At 44.6% G+C, this 25,185-nt stretch overlaps 1 protein-coding gene across 1 annotated transcript in view; it reads left to right on the forward strand.

The window, feature by feature from the left end:
- Positions 1 to 25,185, forward strand: part of esr1 (estrogen receptor 1) — a 305,431-nt gene that overhangs the window by 104,065 nt on the left and 176,181 nt on the right. The window contains exon 3 of the mRNA XM_060831156.1: positions 18,295 to 18,411. Coding sequence (XP_060687139.1) covers positions 18,295 to 18,411 — 117 coding nt within the window. The remainder of the gene's footprint in view (positions 1 to 18,294; positions 18,412 to 25,185) is intronic.

Below are 25,185 nucleotides of genomic sequence, written 5' to 3' on the forward strand. Positions count from 1 at the left end.
GGCAGCAGCACACAGCGCGCGAATCCTGCCCCCATCCCCGTCCAACACCGCCCCCCGCCCCCCGACCCCGTCCAACACTGCCACCGCCCCCACCTGTGCGAACACCCCCATCCACCTCCCCCCGCCCCGTCTCCGGGGCAGCTGGACTAGACACCAACGACAAGATTGATGCTGCTGCTGCTGCCTTTGTGGGGTGAGTTTCGCGCGCGCACACACACATACACACAGCCACAGCCACACACACAACTTTTTACTGCAACTTTTTGACAGGTTCCACCTCTGCCCTATATAGGACAATGTTAGAGAGATTATCTGGGGAAGGGGAGTTTAGGGTACACCCCTGTGTAGAACTTCAGGGAAAGTGTGAGAGGAGAGAGAGAGGGCGGGAGGTCAGTCATTTGGAGACAGCGCCTGTTTAATCACTGTAAACAAAAGACCATGATCACTGTTGAAAATACATCTTTAATGTAATGTTTCTATCAGGACCTCGAGATCTCCCTCGGATAATCCGATTTTCGGATAATTGGTGTTCGGATAATCGAGGTTTCTCTGTATTTTCATTTTTTTTAAAAATCAGGGTTTCTTTGCATGCAATACAAAATGCTGTCTGGATTTTAAGGGCAAATGCTCTCACTTCACTTCTGAAATTCAGATTTTTTTGGTCTATATTAGGACCAAGGATGTAATGAGGCTAGAGCAGAATGGTCTGGCAGAATTCCAACGGAGCTTTGGTGAGCAAACGTTTTCTGTGTTATTGTGGCTTAAAAGTATTATTGATGAGACCGTCCATCACTTTGCCATTAATCAGGAGTGGACTGATGGGTTCTTAGGAGCCAGGTTTGCTTCACCTTACTGTTATTGTGGGCAGGGCACATCCGGGCAATTTTCCATTTTGTCTAGCAGCTGAGGTAATGGGATCAAGCTCTGGGACACAAGCCTTTGGCGCTAACAGTGGAGTGTTATTAGGGCCCACAAACTTGCACAACCCACTGCGCTCAGCAATGTTTTGATGGCTTGTGTTACCCGATTCAAACCAGCTGAAGGCTGACTTTGCAGAAGAGGCTGAGGTGGATCATTAGGAATTAATAACAAGTGTCAGCCTTGCCAGCAATGACCACAATTCCAAGACAGAGTTAAAAAGAAATCACTCAACACTTTTGGCTTAAAGGTAGTTGCAAATACTTCAGCCTTGACTTCTGCACTTGTGTGCTGGGCTCCATCAGTGTTGAGCTTGGGGATGCTTCTACAGTCTCCACCTCCTCCAGTTAACTGTTCAATTAAGCACCAGCATTCACTGCTGGATATGTCACAATTGCAGAGATTCTTTCTAATGCGTGCGATTGCTTTTCTCTGTCTTTAGCATGTTATTTTGTTGCTTAACGTGTGTGCTCATCATGACTGGGGCTAATTTCCGTGTGCTTTTCTACATCCTACATTGACTGACAGCAGACCGCCAGGCTCAACAATAATGGATGAGCCAGGCACGACTTCACAAATCAAGGCAAAATGCGATTATACTGTTGTAGCCCACAGCATCTCGTGGATATCCAGTTTTTTTTACTCACTAGATCTCTTCTGAATTTATTGCATTTAGGACAATAAGGTCACAAAGCCACAGAGCCATTAAGGTGCAGAAAGAGGCCATTTGGCCCATTGAGTCTATACTAGCTCTCCAGACTAATCCAATATTCTTTCATCCCTGCAAGTTCATTTCTTTCAAGTGCCCATCCAGATCCTTTTTGAACTCATTAATCCTCCAGCTATGGCTACTCTGCTTTAGATCATTACCATTTTCTTTTAAAAAAATTCTTCTTCACAGCCATTCTCCATTTCTTGCCCAAAATCTTAACACTGTGCCCCCTCACCCATGTGTGATCACCTGCTGGGAGCAGATTTCTTTGTCCACCTGGTCAAAACCTGTCATAATCTTCTATCCCTCTATTAGATCTCTTTTAAACTCTAGCTTCCCCAACCTAACTGTATGTAGTTGAATTTCCTTGATCTCTAATAAATATCCTGATAAATCTCCTTCTCATTTTCCCGTGGACCTTAATCACCTTTGTAAGATGCGGTGACCAGAATTGGATGCGATATTTTAGTTGTGGCCTAAGCAGAACTTTCTAAATCTTCACTGTCACTTCTCTGCTTTAGCTCATTTCCTCTATATGAAGATTATGATCCTGTATATCTTGTTATCTACTTTCTCAAGATATCCTATATTCAACGATCTACGCACATGAGGCTAAAGTCCCTCTGTCCCTGCACGCTCTCTTTAGAACTGTACCATTCAGTATATTTTGCTTTTCCTTACCCCATCAATTCAAATGCATCAGCTCACATTTCTCTGTATTACATCCCAAAATCACTGTGTATAGATGCATCTATGTAAATAGGCTGGTGAGGACAAGAGTGAACAGATTGTCCCTCTTGTTGGTCTTCTCATTATCTGCTGCAAAGCCCATCTGTTATCGATATCCTTTAGGATTTGTTCAGCTTGACCAGTGGTGATACGACTCAGTCCTTACAATTAAAAGGTACTGTAGCCCATTGTAATGAGACTGTGTAACTTGTAATGATGCTGTGCAGTGATGCCAATACTGTACTTGGAATTGCATCTGTTAGCTGTTTCAGTGATACCAAGTCTAGCTGATTATTTGTTGTGTAACAACCCCAGTATTGGACATTTTGCCTGATGTAGATTGTAATGAAGAAGGGCTTATGCTCGAAGCGTAAACTCTCCTGCTTCTTGGACGCTGCCTGACTGGCTGTGCTTTTCCAGCACCACACTCTTTGATTCTGATCTCCAGCATCTGCAGAGCTCACTTTCTCCTCATTGACTGTCCTGATACTAATACCTGAAAGATTGCTTCTGACTGCGGGTATAATGACTGGGTGTGTATGATTGCTGGTGTGTTGAGATGATTACATGACGGGTTGAGTCTGATTTCTGATGTTATTATATACTCCTCTGGCAAAGGGCTGTTGTGGCGTAATGGTAGTGCCCCTGTCTCTGAGCTATCAGACCCAGGTTCAAATCCCACCTGCTCCAGTGATGTAACTCAGCATATTTGGCCAGGTCAATAAAAAACTTTTCTGTCTCTCTTTGATTGATTGGCCTTCTTTACACCACATGGGAGAGTTTCCAGAAGGATATTAACATACCCAAGTCATTCGATCTGACCCAGAACCTCTGCATATAACAAAGGCAACTCGCAGGACTGGTGTGGAGGAATTTAACGGGGTACTGAATCTCTCACCTCTCCACATTTGATACAGAGCTAAACCGTGGAGCACAGTGATGTTAATAACATGGGTTCATTCTCAGTAACTGGCTGTAGTAGTCACTTGACGTGAAGTTGTGCCCTATCTTGTACATAACCATTCTCCAATGGAGAGAGATGCCTTGGTCTTTTGTGAGACTAATGATGTAATTACCTCTGTGGAGAAGATTTGTAGCTCAGGTTGATGATAAGTATGTAAGTTTGTTCGCTGAGCTGGAAGGTTTGTTTTCAGACGTTTCGTCACCATACGCGGTAACATCATCAGTGAGAGTCTCTGGTGGTATGTCCCACCTCTCTATTTATAGGTCTTGATTTCTTCAGGTGGGGTGATGTCATTTCCGTTTCTTTTTTTCTCTCAAGGCAAGGTAGATAGGATCTAAGTCGATGTGTTTATTGATGGAGTTCTGGTGAGAACTTACATCCTTATAATTACCTCTCTTTCCTGAGGGAGTTCAGAGGCTGAACTTTGTAAGAGGTTGGTTGGAGGTTTGTGTAGAAAGTCCTTCTGTTCCTCCAAGTTCACTGGAGTGCTTGCGAAAAGGGCAGCTTCCCTGCTGGAGCCAGGATCCTGTTCCGCTTCACTGCCACACTTCCTAAGCAACGGTTTAATCTAATTTCCCAATTACACTGGCAATGCAGGATTTAAGCTTGTGACAAAGTGTCTCATTTCTCATTGCCCAGGGCATTTACATGGTTCACCAACTGCCTCCCTAAAAATGGTGGAGGTCATTTACATCTGGCTTTGGGATTGTGATTTGTGGCGTTTAATGTTAGAATTTTCCTGTCCCTCCTTCCTGTTGCAGTTGAGGAAGGAAGGAAAGGTATGGGCAGATATTATTAATGATCCCAATGACTGAATGACTGTCTTTGCGATTGCTTCTTATCACCATGAGAGAAGATGAACACTCATTTTTGGTATTCCAGTGATATACGGATCAGACTTTTTGATAAATAACAGGTCTGCTCTACTTTTCCAAATCCAGCTAAAACATCTACCGTGTTGGCCAAAGACCAACATTTCCTGTGACAATTCGGGAGTTAAATCCTACTTCCTGCTTTGTTGCAATTGGGTCTAATGCGAAATGTATCATGTACGGTTGTGTGTAGCATGGATAGGCTTCGAGGAAACTGTGTGACCACCGTCTATTGAGGATTTGCGTATTGGAGTGGAGATGCCTTACTGCAGTTATACAGGGCCTTGGTGAGGCCACACCTTGAGTATTGTGTGCAGCTCTGGTCTCCCAGTCTGTGGAAGGACATTCTTACTACTGACGGAGTCCTGTGAAGGTTCACCAGCCTGATTCCCGGGATGGCAGGACTGACATAGAGGAAAGACTGGATTGACTGGGCTTGTACTCACTGGAATTGAGAAGAGTGAGGGGGGAAGTCTCATAGAAACACATAAAATCCTGATGGGACTGTATAGTCTTGATGTGGGAAGAATGTTCCCGATGTTGGGGAAGCCCAGAGCTAGAGGACACAGTCTAAGAACAAGGGGTAAGGCATTCAGGACTGAGATGAAGAAGAATTTCTTCACTCAGAGAGTTGTGAACCTGTGGAATTCTATCCCACAGAAAGCTGTTGGGGCCAGTTTGTTAGATATATTCAGGAGGGAGCTGGGCGTGAGCCTTGTGGCTAAAGGGATCAACCACGGTCACATTGAATGGTGGGGCAGGCTCAAAGGGCTGAATGGCCTGCTCTTCCACCTATTTTCTATGGTTTTATTCATGATTAATTAGTGACGGGTGGTCTGACACATGGCATCGGTCCTGAACGTACTTTGCACTCTAGGTATACAGTGTAACCACCTGTTTCAGTAAGGGCACGCTCACATTCATTGAAGTTAATGATGGAAACTTGAGTTTTGGGTTTCTTGGAATATAGAGTAGGACTTTTCCAAAACGAGGAACGTTGTTGCGTGGTGGCCCTCAGCTCAGTTATAATTTCGCACACCCCCTCCTCCACCACCCCTGAGTCAGCGTCCAGAAAACCCCATTGTAGCAAAGTGGAGAATTCTGGTTTTTGGATTTGAATTTGACATCCAACAGGTACTTGAATCAATGGGAGCAATGAGGTGAACCCTTCACTACTGATGGGATGATCCCACAAACAACAACATGATAATGACCAGAGCAACTGGATTTAAATTCTGAATGAGGAATCAATACTGGTCCAGGAGGAGGATGCTGCTGTTTGCAATACCACAGTGGAATCTTGCCATTCACCTGGAAGCTTTGGTTTGGCATTCTGTCTGGAAGACAGCAACTGTTAGGCAACAGGGCTTTCCCTGTTCCGTACTGGAGTATCAACCTGGATTCAACTCTCTGGATTTGAACCGCTGACCTTCTCAATGAGAGGTGAGCGTGTGGCAACTGAGCCGTGGCAGATTCCTGCCTCAATGGTATGACCAATTTGAGGGCGGCATGGTGGCTCAGTGGTTAGTACTGCTGCCTCACAATGCCAGGGACCTAGGTTGAACTCCAGCCTCAGGCAGACTGTCGGTGTGGAGTTTGCACGTTCTCCCCGTGTCTGCGTGGGTTTCCTCTGGGTGCTCTGGTTTCCTCCCACAGTCCAAAGATGTGCAGGTCAGGTGAATTGGCCATGCTAAATTGCCCGTAGTGTTCAGGGATATGTGGACGTGGTGCATTAGTTCGGGGTAAATGTAGAGTAGTAGGGGAATGGATCTGGGTGAGTTATTCTTTGGAGAGTCATTGTGCCGAAGGGCCTGTTTCCACGCTGTCAGGATTCTAAATAAATGGGTACCACCAAGAGGACTAAATTTTATCCATGGTTTCCGAGTCGCTATAGACTGCAGTAACTCACACCCTGTGTTGTTTGAACTGAAACACTAATCCTTACGTCTGTGTAACTGCAACTTCCAAACTCATAGTAGTTAATGTCGACAAGGGCAGCACGATCCCATGCAAACCACACATGCGCAACTACTGTGTTGGCCACAGACCAACATTTCCTGTGACAATCCAGGAACTAAATCCTAGTTCCTGCTTTGTTGCAATTGGTTCTAATGCAAAATGTATCATGTACAGTCATGTGTAGCATGGAGAGGCTTTGAGGAAACTGTGTGACCACCGTCTATTGCGTATTAGAGTGGAGACTATCTCTTCATTCGTATGACCCACTGGGTCATAAAACTGGACCTTCAACCCTCTGGATGGGTTTACAACCACGGGCAGTGCCACAATTTAAGAGGGAGGCTTACCACCTTCGCCATAGCATTGGGGATGGCCAACGAGTCTGGCATAGGCAGCAACCCTCCCATCCAACTGCAGAGTAACTAAACAAGGTTTGAATGAGAGCCTTGGAGTACTTCCCGGAAATACCATTCTTAATTCACATTTCAATGTGGTGTGAAACTGCTTGCAATTGACAAGTCTGAAACTGATAAGAACAGCTGGTTTAAATGTGGGAGTGTCTGACAGCTCACTCATGCCCTGCCCCATTCTCCGTTGTTACCCTGGGACTGACTGACATCCCTGTGTTCACCAGTTATAAAGGAGACATGAAGTAAAGAGCATTGTAAAGTTGGGAGAGGTGTCATTAGACATCTAGCCTGTTACTGCAGAGAGTTTTCATTGCGGAGTAAAAACATTCATGGAAATCTAACAATGAAGTTAAACACGCTTGCTAAAAATGATGGTGTCCACGTGACTCAGAAAGCTCTTCTACCCCTATCAACCCTTGTCATAGAGTCATTAGAGGTATACAGCACGGAAACAGACCCCTCGGTTGCCCGAAACAGTTTCAGGAATCTCTGTTGTTATAGTCACTATGGATTAGTATTTTGTAAAGAAAGTATCTGTCTCATCTAGTCGGGGGCTGCAGAATATCACACTGAGAAGATGGGTTACTCTTTTGAAACCTCATGATGTCATTGGCTCAGTCGCACACAAGGTATTAAACAAACAGTAAACTGCTTTTCACAGCTAGATAAATACCCGGTCCCACACATAGAGCACTTATCCACTGTCCTTCCCAAAGCTGGTCATGAGTCACATGTACTTGCAATTGCGGTTAGATGAGGATTCCCAGCCGAATGCTCCAATTAATACCCATAAGGGTTTATACCAATATATGAGACTGCTGCTTGGGGTATTGTCATCCTCAACAATTGTTCAGTGAACAATGGAGAACATTTTGCAAGATTTACCCCAGGTTGCCATTTATCTACGTGACATGCTAATAACAGGAAAGACCAGAAGGAGCACTTAGAGAACTTGGACGTAGTCTTTAGATGTTTCTCCCAGCCAGATGTATGCCAATGAAGCACAAAATGCATATTCCAAGCACCCCCAACGACCTACTTGGGCTACAGAATTGACAAGGATGGGCTACATCTACTGGAAGATAAAGTGAGGGTGATCAAAGGTGCACCGGCTCCCATCTCTAAAGCAGAGTTTAGGTCTTTCCTTGGGTTGGTGAGTTATTACCGAATGTTCATACATAACATGGCCTCCCCCCTATAACTCCATCAACTCCTAAAAATGGGTCAGCCTTGGAAATGGCCACATAACCTAGCCATTGCTTTCTGGGACATGAAGGAACATCTGTCGTCCTCTAGGGTGTTGGCATGCTATGATCCCAAGTGAGATCTGGTATTGACATATGATGCCTTCCGGTACGATCTCGGGGTAGCTCATTGGTGGCCCAATAGAGAGGAATGCCTAGTCGTGTTTGCATTCAGGATTTTGGCTAACACAGAGCATAAAATTGTCCAGATAGAGAAGGGAGGTTTGGCGGTCGTGTTTGGAGCCATGGAGGTTCCACCAATACCTATATGGATGTAAATTTGTAATAATAATGGACTGCAAACACTTGCTCGATCTACTTAAAGAAGACAAAGCAGTGTCTCTCATAACTTCAGGCTGAATTCAGCAGTGGGCTCTAATACTAAGTGTATTTAATTACAAGTTAGAACACCGTCCGGGAAGCCAAGTAGCAACTTCCCGACTCAGGCGACTGTCTGTGTGGAGTTTGCACGTTCTCCCCGTGTCTGCGTGGGTTTCCTCCGGGTGCTCCGGTTTCCTCCCACAGTCCAAAGATGTGCGGGTCAGGTGAATTGGCCAAGCTAAATTGCCCGTAGTGTTAGGTAAGGGGTAAAATGTAAGGGTATGGGTGGGTTGCGCTTCGGCGGGTCGGTGTGGACTTGTTGGGCCGAAGGGCCTGTTTCCACACTGTAAGTCTAGTCTAATCTAAAAAAAAATGAAAGATGCATTGAGCTGCCTCCTATTGGCAGCTACACTACCGGGGATACCTCCACTGGAAGAGTCCGTAATGATTTTAAATTTTCTGGGCACACTTCCAGTCACAACTGACAATATCGGATTTTGGATGCAACTGGTGATGATGAGGTAATCAAGAAGGCCATCAAAACCAGAATTGAAACCTTTCTGGACCCATGAGAGACCAGAACCCTGTCGAGACCGGCATATTATCATGAGGGGCAGGAGTGATTGTCCCGAGCAAAGGTCACCACCAGAGACTGGCTGAACTCCACTGGGGTCAGCCAGGGGTGTCCAAAATAAAGATGTTGGCAAGACGTTATGTCTGGTGGTCATAGCCACATTGGTGGCCAGAGTCCCAACAAGGACAAAACTGACCACTAGCTGCTCCCCCACATTTCTGGGATTGGCTGGGTAAATCCTGGACTTGGTTACCCATCGACTACACAGATCCTTTCCTGGGCTCAATGTTCTTAGTCATTGTGGACGCCCACTCAAAGTGGCTGGGCAAAACATAGAGTTCATTCATCAACCATGGAGACAATGATAGAAAAATTGTGCGCATCTTTCGCAATACATGGATTCCTAGAAAAGTTGGTCACAGATGACAGGCCGTCGTTTACCAGCAGGGAATTTGAGTATTTCCTAAATTCAAATGGGATACGGCATTTAAGGACAGCGCCGTACCATCCATCATCCAATGGCCTGGCAGAAAGAGCAAATTTTGAAGGCAGGCTGAAAGAAACAGCCTACAGCTTCAGTAGGTACCAAATGGTTTCGGTTTCCATTTGAGTATGGGACCATCTCTCATGTAACTACAGGGATAGCTCCAGCAGAGTTGCTAATGGGAAGAAGCCTCCACACCAGGTTAAATCTGATCTTCTCAGACCGGGGGTGGGAGGTGAAATGGCATCAGAGACACCAGTTTTGGACACAAGGCTGCATTAAGCGAGGGAGACAGTTTACTTCAGAGGACAAAGTTTGGTGTAGGAACTACAGAAGTGGCCCTGCATGGGTAAGAGGCAGAGTCAATGTGAGTCAAAAAGCGGGCCGCTGGAAAAGTGCAGGTCAGGCAGCATCCGAGGAGCAGGAGAAAATGCCCGAAACGTGGACTGTCCTGCTCCTGGGATGCTGCCTGACCTGCTGTGCTTTTCCAGCACTACACTTTTTGACTCTCATCTCCAGCATCTGCAGTGCTCACTTTCTCCGTAGTTGGTGTGAGGTCAGGGCCAGTGATGTATAAAGTTCGGGAACAATCACGTGGGCCATATGAAAGCTGCAAACTCGCAAACAGGGTGGGAACAAGATGTGCCAAGCTCCTCAGTACAGTCAGGAAGGCTCCTGGAGCCCTTGGGTTCTCCCTTTCCACCAAGAGTTGAAGAGACATCTGAATCTGAGCTGTAGACGGTGGATGTCACCACATCGATGCCTTTGCTGGCGGAAGAAGGAAATTAATTTCTTCCAAGACGCTTTGGGCGCAACAGCAAATTACTGACGGCGACCAGTGCAGAGCCAGAGGAACCTGACCAGATACTGAAATGCCCCTAGAGACACGACAAGATAAAGAACGAGCCTATGTCCCTGGACTCAGAAGAGGAGGGATGTAGTGATTGTAATGAAGTCAGCCAAGTGGACCTCATAGAATATGAGTTCCCTGATTGGGGCTGTTAATGGTCCAATCAGGGAGCCCTGGCTGACACACAAGAACAGGAGTGTCAGAGGTTCTACTCACTCTGAGAGCTGGCTCTGAGGGAGCTGGGTCAGTGTCAAGGACTGGAAATAAAGAGTGACTTGGCGACCGGATACCGGCTTCTGTGCAGTTATTTCAGCTGGCATTGCTCTCCATATTGATGCCCATGAACTGTAATAGTAGATGGGTATAAAACACAAGGAGGAAGTGAGGTCTGCAGATGCTGGAGATCAGAGTCGAGAGCGTGTTGCTGGAAAAGCACGGCAGGTCAGGCAGCATCCGAGGAGCAGGAAAATTGACATTTCGGGCCGGAGCCCTTCCTCATTCCTGATGATGGGCTCTGGCCCGAAATGTCGATTTTCCTTCTCCTGGGATGCTGCCTGACCTGTTGTGCTTTCCCAGCAACACACCCTCAACTCAGATGTAAAACACAGGTTTGACTCCCATCAGATTGATCCTGTTATAGGCTACAATTACCCACACTTGAGTCATCGAGTAAACAGTCTGTGATTGCATGAATTCCGAAACGATCAACTGATTAGTGCTACTCGGACTATTAAGTGCTCGCAGCTGATGGATCTGTCAATGTGAGGTTATGAAGCTGTTTTATTACTTTACTCTGCATTCCTAAACACCACACCCTCACACAGTTATACAAGGGTGCTCTGTTCTTTATTTCTGTGTCAGACAAATATGCTTTAAAGCCTTCAGTGGGGATTCACCCAAGTGACCTTGCAAACCATCGGAGTAGCATTGAGTCATTTGAATAAGTTCACAAACCTTTATCAGAGCTTATTAAGCAATTGTTTTGGTTTCCTTAACTGCTGTAGAACCAGATTCCTTTTTAAGGAGAAGCGAGTAATTGGAGGGAGGGAGCTGAGTGAGTGTCTGAAACTGAGTGGCTACGTTTTTCACCGATTCAATGATGTTTTATTAAAAGCAGATATTGCACACAATTCAGAGGAGATGCTTTGAACATTTTTATAACGGCACTTTATAGCTGTCTACAGCGGAAACAAGAGAGATGTCTTTATTTGTCAGGAGCCTGTCACTGCTTTTGATTTTTATTGTCAATTTAGATTGCTTGCCTTTACCAAAAGAACAAGGACCCCCCCCCCCCCCCCCCCCCGCCACCCACCAATTTTATTATCAATCTCCGTTGGCCTTAAATGTTGTGCATTTTATTCAAAAGCTGCAGCTCATCTCTAGTGCAGTTTCCCCAGCTCTATCCTTTCACAGCTGTCCTGAGTGCAGTAAAATTGGAGAAGTAGATGGTAAAAAGGTGAGACTTCAAGAAGTAGCCTGCCCTTCCAGCAACGCCACCGTGCTTCATGTGTTTTGTCTGCTAACTGCAAGTTAAAAACTGCGTCAATAGAATCGCCTGCCACTTCCTGTCAAAGATACGTCTCAAGAAAGCATCCTGTCCCTGACAGAGAAGAATTCCTTTAGCTGTTCATGATAACGAACAACATCCGAACAGTAAGATTGTACTGAGCGGTACAGAATCTGGCCATTCAGTTCACCTGGCTCTTGCTCTCTTCCGCTGAAAATGTGTTGCTGGTCAAAGCACAGCAGGCCAGGCAGCATCTCAGGAATAGAGAATTCGACGTTTCGAGCATAAGCCCTTCATCAGGAATTCTCTATTCCTGAGATGCTGCCTGGCCTGCTGTGCTTTGACCAGCAACACATTTTCAGCTGTGATCTCCAGCATCTGCAGACCTCATTTTTTACTCTTGCTCTCTTCCCCCTGTTTTATCTCAGCCTATCAGTGGAACCACTTATTCCTTTCTCCCCCATACTTGTCTAGTTTCCCCTTAAATACATCTATCCTCTTTGCCTCAACTGCTCCTCTTATTTGGTAATAAATTCCAGATTCGCACCACTCTAAGTAGAGGTTTCGTCTGTATTCCTTATCGTCTTGATCAGTAACTATCTTATATTTATCTTACTTTGGCGACCTCACAAGTGGAAAGATTTTCTTTCTACCCGCACTATCAAAACTCTTCATAATTGCAAAGATATCTCAGAGGTCACCTCTCAACATTTTCTTTACAAGAGAAAAAACCCTGAACTGATTCAGTCTTTCCCCATTTATAACCTCTCAGTTCTAATTTCATCTTTGTACAGTAATATTTATAATATCTTACCCAATACCGCAATCATCTTTATATAATGTTGTTACTGGATCTCACCAAAGTACTTTATGATATAAGCAGCACATTACATAAGGGCCTAATCTCTGTCTCCTTAACGTTTATCTGAATTGAACTGGACATTAATGGGACAAATAGCTAAGGCCCTCCCATTATCAACAAACACAATGACTTGGATCCCATTTACCACCCTCCCCCGAGAAAATGAACAGGAAATGACGTCACCACAGGAAATGACACCACCAACTCAAGGAAACCCAAACACATAAATAGAAAGCAGGCCATACCACCAGTGCTTCATCTGGAGGCTCACTGATGATGTTAGGGCGGCACGGTGGCACAGTGGTTAGCACTGCTGCCTCACAGCGCCTGTAGACCTGGGTTCAGTTCCCGACTCAGGCGACTGACTGTGTGGAGTTTGCACGTTCTCTCCGTGTCTGCGTGGGTTTCCTCCGGGTGCTCCGGTTTCCTCCCACAGTCCAAAGATGTGCGGGTCAGGTGAATTGGCCAAGCTAAATTGCCCATAGTGTTAGGTAAGGGGTATATGTAGGGGTATGGGTGGGTTTCGCTTCGGCGGGTCGGTGTGGACTTGTTGGGCCGAAGGGCCTGTTTCCACACTGTAAGTCTAAGTCTAAGTCTAAGTCTAAGTTACCTAGTATGGTGACGAAACGTCTAAAAATGAACCTTCCAGATCAGCGAGCAATCCTACATCCAGAACCTCAACCTGAGCTACAAATCTTCTCAAAACGCACCCTCCCATCTGTTGCATTTCCAACCAAGTTTTGTTTGAGGTGTCCAATGCTTTCACTGGAGGCAGGGTGGGCCCTAGCTAAACTATTCATAATTATGGTGTTATAAGGTGATAAGGACACAGAAACCATTTCTGGATGAGCTACTGCTGCTTCCCAAACCCAGTCATCAACCTGCGTAACCCAGTCCCAAGGGATACTCCCCTGCTAGCATTGGCATCACACTCAATCGGGGTTGTCCAGCTTTTCTCCAGGGGAAACCACAGTGTCTTTCACCTGGGAGATGATGTGGAGCAATAGGGGTTGGTGGGGGTGGGGGGCGCTGCCGGGGACAGAGGAGCGGGGGGGTAGTGGATGTGACTAGAGAACAAATTTCAGAAGGTAGACTTTAACACAACAGTAAACATGAGTTGAAAAGATCCAAACTCATTAATTGAATATTTAAGAGAACGACTAACTTTTTGAAAAAAATATCAAAAGTGCCAAGCAGCAGAGCTAACTACTAAAACATTTATTATCCTATCTTGGTTATAAACCCTGCCTTGCCAGAGGAGGGAGTGGAGATTAGCTACCTTCCGTGAATGAACTTGCTGTTGCCTCTGGTGGCTCACATTCTGAGGTGACCAAGATGAATTTGAAAGTTGGATTGGATATGTGTTGCCTACCAGCTTCAGTATTCCTCTTTTTTCTTTTCCCAGCCTCTTTTGTGGATTGCTTTTTGAGGTGGAGGAGGAGAGGAATGACGGGCATGTGTCTACCTCAATCAGTCATGGAGTTCACTCTCACTCCACCTTTCACGTGCACACACACACTGACACACACACACACATGCATATGGTAATACACAGACACATCCACAAACACAGAGACACACACACACATTCAGATACATGCACGCATACACACAGACATGCACACATATATATATGTACATACACTCACATACACCCACGCATTCACACAGATGCATACATAGACACATACATAGATGTGCGCGTGTACACACACAGACAGTAACACAGACATACACACACTCTCCATCACATAATTACTCAATGTTTCTCACTTCCTCCCACACAGAGTGTCTCTCTCTCTCACCCACATATCCTCACATTCCCTCATACTCACATAGTCTCTTATGCATGCACATTCTCTTTCTTACAGGCACTTATCCACTCTATCACTTCCCCTCGCCCATTCTCACAATTCCTCACTCGCGCACACATTCTCTGACATCCTCACACACTCTTTCACTTCCTTGCCCAATCTCTGTCTCTCTTTCTCTCTCTCTCTCACACACACACTCTCTCTCTCTTTCTCTTTCTGTCTCTGCTATATGTTTGACAAGCCTACTCTAAATACCCAAGAGACCTTGGAGTGCAGGTTCATAGTTCCATGAAAATGGAGTTATAGATAGACAAGATAGTGAGGAAGACGTTTGGTATGCTTTCCTTTATTGGCCAGTGCATTGAGTACAGGAGGTCATGTTACAGCTGCATAGGACATTGGTTAGGCCACTTTAGTTCTGGTCTCCTTGCTATAGGAAGGAAGTTGTGAAACTTGAAAGGGTTCAGAAAAGATTTACAAGCATTCTGCCAGAGTTAGAGAACCTTATAGAAGCTTATAAAATCATGAGGGGCATGGATAGAGTGAATAGCTAAGGATTTTTTTCCCCAGGGTAGGGGAGTCCAAAGCTTGAGGGCACAGTTTTAGGGTGAGAGGGGAAAAATTTAAAAGGGGCCTAAGGAGCAAGTTTTCTCACAGAGGGTGGTACGGGTATGGAATGAGCTACCAGAGGAAGTGGTGGAGGCTGATATAGTTACAGCATTTAAAAGACATCTGGAGAGCTTTATGAATAAGAAGGGTATAGAGGGATATGGAACAAATGCTGGCAAATGAGACTAGAGTAATTTAGGACATTAATTTAGAGTGGTGATTCTGTGGAATTAATTGCCACAGAAGCTGTGGAGGCCAGGTCATTGAGTATATTGAAAACAGAGATAGATAGTTTCTTGACAAAGGAATCAAAGGTTACGGGGAGGAAGCAAGAGAATGGAGTTGAAAAGATCTATCGGCCATGATTGAATGGCGGAGCAGATCCAATGGGCTGATTAGCCTAATTTTTGCTCCTATATCTTACAGTCTTATGCTCTTATGGACATCTGGTTGGCATGGACAAGTTGGACTGAAGGGTCTGTTTCCGTGCTGTAAATCTCTATGACTCTAAATCCAGCCTGTAAGATTTCTCGTTGGAGAATTGCCTGTTTTTTGCGCTGGGGGTAATGGACAGTCCATAGAAGGTTGGGTCCTGCCTATTTTCTGAAAAAGGCCATCCTCACCAGCAGCAGATGGAAGGGGCACAGAGGGACAGGGGTATTGCAGATATTTGCACCCTCCCAGTAGGACCCGGGGCACCTCTGGCACATCACAGAGCTGTGTAGAAAGAACGGAATCTCCTTCAGGAATCTGTAACTGTATAAATAAAAAGCCTTCTGAAGCCAGATCAGCAGCTGGCACTGCCTTGCCAATTGTGAAAATAACAGGATGCTACCACAGCCCCTCTGTCTCTTCCTCTATCTCACTCTGGGCTCCAACTGCGAATATCAGCAAAAGCTGTCAATTTGCGATATGCTAACACTATAACTAATTGTGCTCCCAGCTGTGAAAATTAATCGCATGTTCAGATACAAATGGCAGAGCTTTTCTTCATATATCCATCACACAGCCCTCACCATCTGCTGTGCACTGAGGCTATTTAGTGTCTGACTGCAGTGCAGTATTGTATGTGACACCCTGGATCTACAGTGACGTAACAATTAGCTCCCAACTCCTTACAGATAATTATTGACTAATTTCATCACATTCTCAGAAGTGCTTGCTTGGCATGGCTTCTTTGATCTGATGCCCCTAGTAATTGCAGCCAGGCCATTGGTGTAGCCTTTGGAGATGCCTGTATTGACCTCAGTCCCTTGGACCCCAAAAGGAATCTTGAGCATCTCCATTTTTCTTAGTTAGGGCTAGGTTGGCTTATTTTTCTGGGACCGGGTTGGGTTTTCATGAGTTTGTGCAACTGACATGGAGCTTTGACCTGCCAATGGCTCATGTTATGGAATCATGGGAGCACTACACTCTGCTTCCTGTTCAAGAATGTCATGTGGTGTTCCAGCATCTGTAAGCAAGGTGTTCCTTGACCAATAAACCGAGTGCAGAGCTCAGCACACTGGTGTAAAGCTGAAATTTGTACATTGACGAAAAGGGATACGGCATCCGTGCAAATCCTTCCAAATCAGGACTATAAACAATAATTAAGATTAATTAACAGATTAGTGTGGGCAGCGATCCACTTGCTGATTGCAGAAAATCAAGAGATTTTGGAAACTAGCCAAGCAAAGCTCTTAGGAAGTTAAGAGATGGGGTTAATTGCCCTTAATTGCTGGAAAACCTGGCCTTGGAAGACACTATGTGGCCATGTGGTGATTGTTGCCTAGCAGCGTTTTCTGCACTTGGTTTCTGTTTCATAGTGAGTCATTAGAAAGTAAACCTCCAAGGCTGTAAGGCAAGTCTTTCTCTCCCTTGTGGTTAAAGTACTGGAGAACCTGAGGAAAAGAAGTTTCCACAGCTCAATAAACTGACTAAAACCTGAGAAACTGAACTTTGACCAGTTTTGAAAGAGTTGGAACAAACTTTGATTACCTTCCGAACTAATGCTGGTTCGGAAAATCTCCCATTGGTCTATGGATGTCAGTAATTTCATTTCTTCGAGAAATCTAATGGACTAAGAAAATTCATCGATTCAATTCTTAGTTTCTCAGGCCATTGACTAATAGGGACATTTCTTTGCCCTTTGAAAATATTGTCTCTGCAAAGTCTTTGTTGTCTTTTGTGTTGTGTGAGTATGTCTGCTTGGGATTAAAAGGGTACACAATTCTCATTCTAGCCTGTGGTTTGTATGTTAACCAGTTAAGTCACTTGTTTTTAAGAAATGAGTTTTGTTTTATAATAAACTGATTATTTTTAAGTTCATTTCGGGAACCTGGATGGCAATTCATCAGGACAACAACTGGCCATTTTGCCGATCTAATCCAAACATACATTGTCATGGTGGGACTTGTGGAGTAATGTGGTTTAACCACAGTCACAGTGGCGTAGCATCTTAAATTGCAGCAAGTTCATCCATCACCTCTGTGTTTGATATACATTCATTCATGGTCTAGCAATTAAAGTAAAAAGAGTTTAGAGTTCTAACCATTATTTCCAAATCCCTCCATCACTAAGTCTATTCCTATTTACATACACTGCCCAAATCCTACAACCATCCTTGCCCCCATCCCACCACGACCCCCATCCAATCCTGGCCTCTTGTGCTACGAGATTGCTCCAGCGATGTCTTCAAAAGTGTAAGTTAGAAATAAAAATACTGCAGGTGCTGGAATCCAACATAGACAGGCAGGAGGCTGGGAGAACACAGCAAGCCAGGCAGCATCAAAAGGTGGAGAACAGTTATACCTGAAATGTTAACTTCTCCATCTCCTGATACATAGAATCCCTCCATTGTCAAAACAGGCCTTTCAGTCCAACAAGTCCACACCAACCCACTGAAGAGTAACCCACTCATTCCCCTACTTTTCACCCCTGACTAATGCACATCCCTGAACACTATGGGGCAATTTATCACTGCCAATTCAACTGACCCACACATTGTTGGACTGTGGGAGGTAACCAGAGCACGCGGAAGGAATACATGCAGACGTGGGGAGAATGTACAAACTCCACACAGTCACCCCAGGCTGGGATTGAACCTGGGATCTCTGGCACTGTAAGGTAGCAGTGCTAACCACTGAGCCACCATGCCACTCTGATGCTGCCTGGCTTGCTGTGTTCTTACAGCCTCCTGCCTGTCCACTTCAAAAATCTAAGCCTAACCTTTGAAATTTCATCCTTACACCATTAAGCCTCTCCTCCTTTCAAGATGCCTGTTAAAACTTTGGTCTTTGACCAAGTGTTTAGTCACCCACCTTAGAGTCCCTTTATGGCATCCAATTTGTTTGAAAATGCTCCTGTAAAGTGGCTTCAGATGGTTTGCTGCATTAAAGGCATGATAATTAAAGGCACCTTGTTGTTGAGACAGGAAGATTGTTTGCTGTGGTTGAAATTTATCTGGGATCTCTCTTTTCTTTCCAGGACACAATGACTACATGTGCCCTGCCACAAACCAATGTACCATCGATAAAAACCGCAGGAAGAGCTGCCAAGCCTGCAGACTGCGTAAATGCTATGAAGTGGGCATGATGAAAGGTGGTATGTAATATTTGACTTCTGGTTCTCATGCTTTCTGTGTTTGCAGAAATATACTTTGTATTGACCGTTTCGACAGAAGATGTGATGCAGACAACTCTTCTTGCTCCTGATTTGGAGATGCTGGTGTTGGACTGGAGTGTACAAAGTTAAAAATCACACAACACCAGGTTATAGTCCAGCAGGTTTAATTGGAAGCACACTAGCTTTCGGAGCGACGCTCCTTCATCAGGTGATTGGCAATCACCTGATGAAGGAGCGTCGCTCCGAAAGCTACTGCGCTTCCAATTAAACCTGTTGGACTATAACCTGGTGTTGTGTGATTTTTAACTTCTTGCTCCTGTTAGAGTCATAGAGTCTAACAGCATGGAAATAGACCCTTTGCTCCCACTCATCCATGCTAACCAATGAGTCTTGACCTATCTGCCAGCACATGGCTCATATCATTGATCAATTTGGGAATTGCCACCAATGTCAAGTGATCTAATACTCTGAACTGAGATAATCTACCCAGCTCATCAGGTATCACCAGATCATCTGATACCCAATTGATCTAACACCCTGATAGTGTGTAAGCAGGCCACTTGGCCCATCGGGTCCATACCAATCCTTCAAAGAGCATCCCACCTAGACCCACCCCACCTTATCCCTATAGCCCTGCATTTCCCATGGCCAATCCACCTAGCCTCACATCCCTGGACACTATGGGGCAATTTAGCATGGCCAATCCACCTAACCTGTACATCTTCAGATTGTGGGAGGAAACCAGAGCACCCGGAGAAAACCCACACAGACACGGGGAGAATGTGCAAACTCCACACAGGCAGTCACCTGAGGCTGGATTTGAACCTGGTTCCCTGGCACTGTGAGGCAACAGTGCTAACCACTGAGCCAGCCAAAATGATAGAATCAGCACAGCATGACAGCAAGCCATTCAGCCCACACTGACCCTCCAAAAAGCATCCAACCCAGACCCATCTCCATAACCCTGCATTTCCCATGGCTAATCCATCGAGCCTGCACATCCCTGAACACTATGGGCAAATTAGCATGGCCAATCCACCTACCTATACATCTTTGAACTGTGGGATGAAATCAAAGTACCCAGAGGAAACCCACATAAACACAGGGGGAACATGCAAACTCCACACAGACTATCACCTGAGGGGAGAATAAAAGCTGGGTCCCTAGCACTGTGAGGCAGCAGTGTTAACCACTGAGCCACTGTGCCACCTGTTAATTCAATATTATTGGGCGATCCAGTCTCTCTAGGTGATCCAAAGCTACCATCCTGAGTGTTCTAAATTCCAAGCGATCCAATACCCTGGATGATCGATGAGTTCCAGATGATCTGATACTCTTCGATGATCCAACAGGTCCAGATAATCAATAGTACTTAGGCTTTTGGTGATCTCCAGGCAATGTCATCCATTTGGTTGCCTAATATTGCTCAGGTAATTAATTAGATTTGGGGGATCTATTACTCCTGGGCCATCAAATGTTCCCAGTGATTTAATATTTCTCATGATCGAGTTGAATGAAATGAGTAATATCCCAGTTCAGCACATAGCCTAGGTGATTGGGTACACCAGCCCATCTCATATCCCCGGGTCATCTGATGTATGCAGGTAATCCAGTAGTTTCCAGGGATCAATTAATGCAGATAATCCAAAGCATTCAATTAGCCCAGGTGGGTCCAGTGCCTCAGTATAATCTCAAATCCCCATGTAATCCAATACAAACATGTCTAAATGATGTAATCCATCATGGTGATATAATCCTGCTGATGTAGTTATCTAATGCTTTCATGTGATCCATACTTCCTGGCAATATGGTACACGCATCATCCAATGCTCCTGTGATCTAATCGGCTCAAGTGATGTCATAGACTTGATCCAATATTGACGGGTGCCCGGTGATACAATGCTATCAGTGCTTACACATCAAGGTGATTTAACAACCCCAGTAACCCAATATTCCAAGGTGATCTAATCCAATTATGCAAGCCAATGCACCTAGGCAAACCTAGGTCCACCCACAGGTGAACAAACACCCCTGTTATATGTAATACTTTCGACTTGGTTTTATACGTTTAGGAGAGATATTGTCTCCAAATATTTGAATATTCTAAGATCAGTGCATCTATGTAATTCGGAATCATGAGATTAGCCATTGTAACCAGTTCTAATTCATGCAGATTATCCACAATGTCTAGACTATTCAATATATTGAACTCTGATCATCCAATACTCTCATGTGACTGAAAACTTCAGGTGATCTGTCACTCATAACTGATCTAATTCTGCCAATGTGATTTAATACAAAGGCATTTAATTCCTCCGTGTAATCCAGTACTATCAATGTGATCTATTCAATTTAGGAGATCTGACACACAACTTGTTTCTATGCACTTTATTGAGCCAGGGTGTTGATTTTCCAAGAGGGCATAATGCTAGGTGACGTAATGTGCTGAGACAGTCTCATACCCCAATTGAAGAGGGAAATTAAACACCTTGACAATTTGCAGATGAGAGTGAACCAGTAATGGATAAATGATGGTAGGTAAAAACAATGACTGCAGATGCTGGAAACCAGATTCTGGATTAGTGATGCTGGAAGAGCACAGCAGTTCAGGCAGCATCCGAGGAGCAGTAAAATCGACGTTTCGGGCAAAAGCCCTTCATCAGGAATAAAGGCAGAGAGCCTGAAGGGTGGAGAGGTAAGTGAGAGGAGGGTGGGGGTGGGGAGAAAGTAGCATAGAGCACAATAGGTGAATGGGGGAGGGGATGAAGGTGATAGGTCAGGGAGGAGGGTGGAGTGGATAGGTGGAAAAGGAGATAGGCAGGTAGGACAAGTCTTGGGGACAGTGCTGAGCTGGAAGTTTGGAACTAGGGTGAGGTGGGGGAAAGGGAAATGAGGAAACTGATGAAGTCCACATTGATGCCCTGGGGTTGAAGTGTTCCGAGGTGAAAGATGAGGTGTTCTTCCTCCAGACATCTGGTGGTGAGGGAAGCAAATGTGGCTGTAGTAGCGAGTTTGTTTCAGGACATGGTTGAAGAGCTTCAGGGCAGAGGAAATGACCTGGGAGTTGCAGTGGGGGAGGGGAGATTCTTGTAGCAAGAGGAGGAAAACTTCTTCAAGGCAGGCATCCTTGCAAGAGGATTCACAGTAGGGTTAAAATCAACGAGGTAAAAACAATGACTGCAGATGCTGGAAACCAGATTCTGGATTAGTGGTGCTGGAAGAGCACAGCATGTCTGACAAAATTATTGGAATGTTTCGAAAAGGTGACAACAATAATGAAATGGGGTGCATCCATTAATGTTATTTCTCTAGGGTTCTGGAAGGCATTCTGAAAAGCTTATCATCTGAGACTGTTAGCCAGAAGTTGAAGCTTATGAAATTGAAATGAATTCACCAGCCTGGTTAGGATTGGCTGAGGAGGCAGGAGAGACAAAGTCAGGGAAATGGGCAGACATTTTAATTGGCAGAATGCAACTAGCAGCATCCTGCAAACACCACTGTGAGTGCTGCACTGTTTATTAATGACTTAGATGATGTGTCAGAAAGTTTATTGGTAGCACATGCATGGGTGCTTTGTAAGCATTGTGGATAGAAGCACAAAATTGCAGAGTGGTATTGACAGATCATAGGAATGGATGGAAGGATTTCGATTGATGCAAATATGAGGTCAGCACTTTGCTGCTGACAAGGACAAAATGAGATGTTTCCTAAATGAAACAAGTCGAGAAACAGGGAAGTTCAGAAGGGACTCGTGGGCTCAAGTACACAGCTCACCTACAGGAACTTGTACAGGAGAGATCTGAGGCAATGTTGGACTTTGTATCCAAAGGTGTAGAACACAAGGAAGTAGGAGTTATACTTCAGTTATACAAATTCCTGGTTGGCCGATATGTCAAATACTCTGCAATTCTCAGCACCATACCTTAGGATGAACCTATTTGTCTTAAAGGAAAGGCAGCATAGACTTACTGAAGTGGTATCTGGTAAATAAGATCATATTAAATAACATAGAACATTACAGCGCAGTACAGGCCCTTCGGCCCTCATTGTTGGACCAACCCAATCTGCTTTTGCCCGAAACGTCGAATTTCCTGTTCCTTGGATGCTGCCTGACCTGCTGCGCTTTAACCAGCAACACATTTTCAACCCAATCTGAAGCCCATCTAACTCACACTATTCCATTTTCATCCATATGTCTGTCCAATGACCATTTAAATGCCCTTAAAGTTGGCAAGTCTACTACTGTTGCTGGTAGTTCGCTCCACGCCTCTACTATTCTCTGAGTAAAGAAACTACCTCTGACATCTGTCCTCTAGTTATCACCCCTCAATTTAAAGCTATGTCCCCTTGTGCAAGCCATCACCATCCGAGGAATAAGGCTTTCACTATCTAACTCCCTGATTATCTTAAGTCACCTCTCAATCTTCTTCTCTCTAACGAAAACAACCTCAAGTCCCTCAGCCTTCCCTCCATACCAGGCAACATCCTAGTAAATCTCCTCTGAATCCTTTCCAAAGCTTCCACATCCTTCCTATAATGCAGTGACCAGAACTGTACGTAATATGCAAAGTGCGGCGCATCAGAGTTTTGTACAGCTGCTGCACAAACTTGTGGCTGTGAAACCCAATCCCTCTACCAATAAAAGCTAACGTACCGTATGCCTTTTTAATAACCCCATCAACCTGGGTGGCAACTTGTAGGGATGTATGTGTATGGACACTGAGATCTCTCTGCTCATCTACACTACCAAGAATCGTACCATTAGTCCAGCACTCTTTTTTCCTGTTGCTCCTTCCAAAGTGAATCACCTCACACTTTTCTGCATTAAACTCCAATTGCCACCTGTCAGCCCAGCTCCGCAGCTTATCTATGTCCCTCTGTAACCTGCAACATCCTTTTGCAGTATCTACAGCTTTATCGACCTTAGTGTCATCCGCAAATTTACTAACCCATCTTTCATAATAATATTAAATTATGAGGACAGATTACATAAACTGAAATTGTAGGATTCACATGTTGGTTTGACCACATTTTGAAGCACATTCTATGACTATCAAGTCATGGAATGCGCCTCAAACCCAGAAGGTCTGGATCAGAGGCAAAAATGCTACCCATTGTGCCACAAGACCTTTGTAAAGGCCTGAGTGTGTAAATGCCTGAGTGTGTAAAAGACTGTGTGTAAAGGCTTGAGTGTGTAAAGGCCTGTGTGTGTAAAGGCCTGTGTGTAAAGGCCTGAGTGTGTAAATGCCTGTGTGTAAAAGACTGTGTGTAAAGGCTTGAGTGTGTAAAGGCCTGTGTGTGTAAAGGCCTGTGTGTGTAAAGGCCTGGGTTTGTAAAGGCCTGGGTTTGTAAAGATCTGTGTGTAAAGGCCTGAAATGCTGTGTGAAAAAGTTTGAAGAGACTAGTTTCAGGAATGATAGACTTAGGTTACATGGATAGAGTGGAGCAGTTGCTTTCTTCACCATAAAAGAAGAGAGGTTTGAGAATAGACTTTGGAAGTGACGTTTAAAACCATGAGTCAAAAGAGATTCATCCCAATGAATTAAGATTTAAAGAACACACCCATCATGATGAAAAATGTCTTATGCAGCCAATTATGATCTAGAATTTACACCCTGAAAGGGTGGCAGAGTAAGACATAATTGTGAGTTTCAAAATGAAATTAGATAAGCATTCGAAATGAAAATAACTTTGCAGGACTATAACAAGGACAGGACTAAGGAATAGAACTAACTGGATGGCTTTTGCTAAGATCCAGAACTGATTGTAATTTGTTTAATGAAATAAAGATCCAGAACTGACTCAATAGGGCAAATTACCTTCTTTGCTGCTCTAACCAGTCTAAGTTGATCCAATATCCTCAGTTGATCTATTACTATTGGTGACCCAATGCATTCAGTTGACTTGTCTAAAGGTAATATGATAGCCCCAAGTGATTCAATATCTAATAGTGATCTCATACAATTGGCCAATCAATACTTCTCGTGCTCTAATTCCTCCAGATAACGCTATGTTCATAGATGACCCATGCAGACAGAACAATGCAATTGCTCCAATCTAACCATGTAACCTAAATCCATCATTCCTCAAACCAGTCTCTTCTAACCTTTCCACAGAGCCTCCCAGGCCTTTACACACCGGCCTTTACACACTCAGGCCTTCACACATAGGCCTTGACACTGGCAAGCCTTACAGGTGATATAGTGATCACTGGAGATCCAATACACTGAGGCAAAAGTGAGGACCGCAGCTGCTTGAGATTAGAGTCAAGAGTGTGATACTGGAAAAGCACAGCCCTTCATCCTGGTGAAGGACTTTTGCCCAAAACGTCGATCTTCCTGCTCCTCAGATGCTGCCTGACCTGCTATGCTTTTCCAGCACCACACTCTGGATCTAATACACTGAGGTGATCCAATGACTTAATTTGATCAAATATTATCAGGTGATCACTCGAATCTTATCCAATCAGGGCTAATGACTACATATGGACAACCTAATAGAGACAATCAATCCAGTACCCTGAAGTAATCTTATAACATCTGATAACATACTGCACTGACAACTCTGGAACGGAACACTATTTAAATAGAGCCACTACTCGTGGTGTAAATAGGCCAGATCCAGCCTGGGACAGACATTTCTAGGTCTGTGTGACAAAGAGCTCAGGTGATGAGTCCTAGCTGGACAAGTCGTTGCCTGTTGCCAACAGAACTTACGTTCAATAAGCTCCAGAGGAAGATTAATTAGTGATTC

The sequence above is a fragment of the Hemiscyllium ocellatum genome, chromosome 10, assembly GCF_020745735.1.
Source record: "Hemiscyllium ocellatum isolate sHemOce1 chromosome 10, sHemOce1.pat.X.cur, whole genome shotgun sequence".
Lineage (NCBI taxonomy): Eukaryota > Metazoa > Chordata > Chondrichthyes > Orectolobiformes > Hemiscylliidae > Hemiscyllium > Hemiscyllium ocellatum.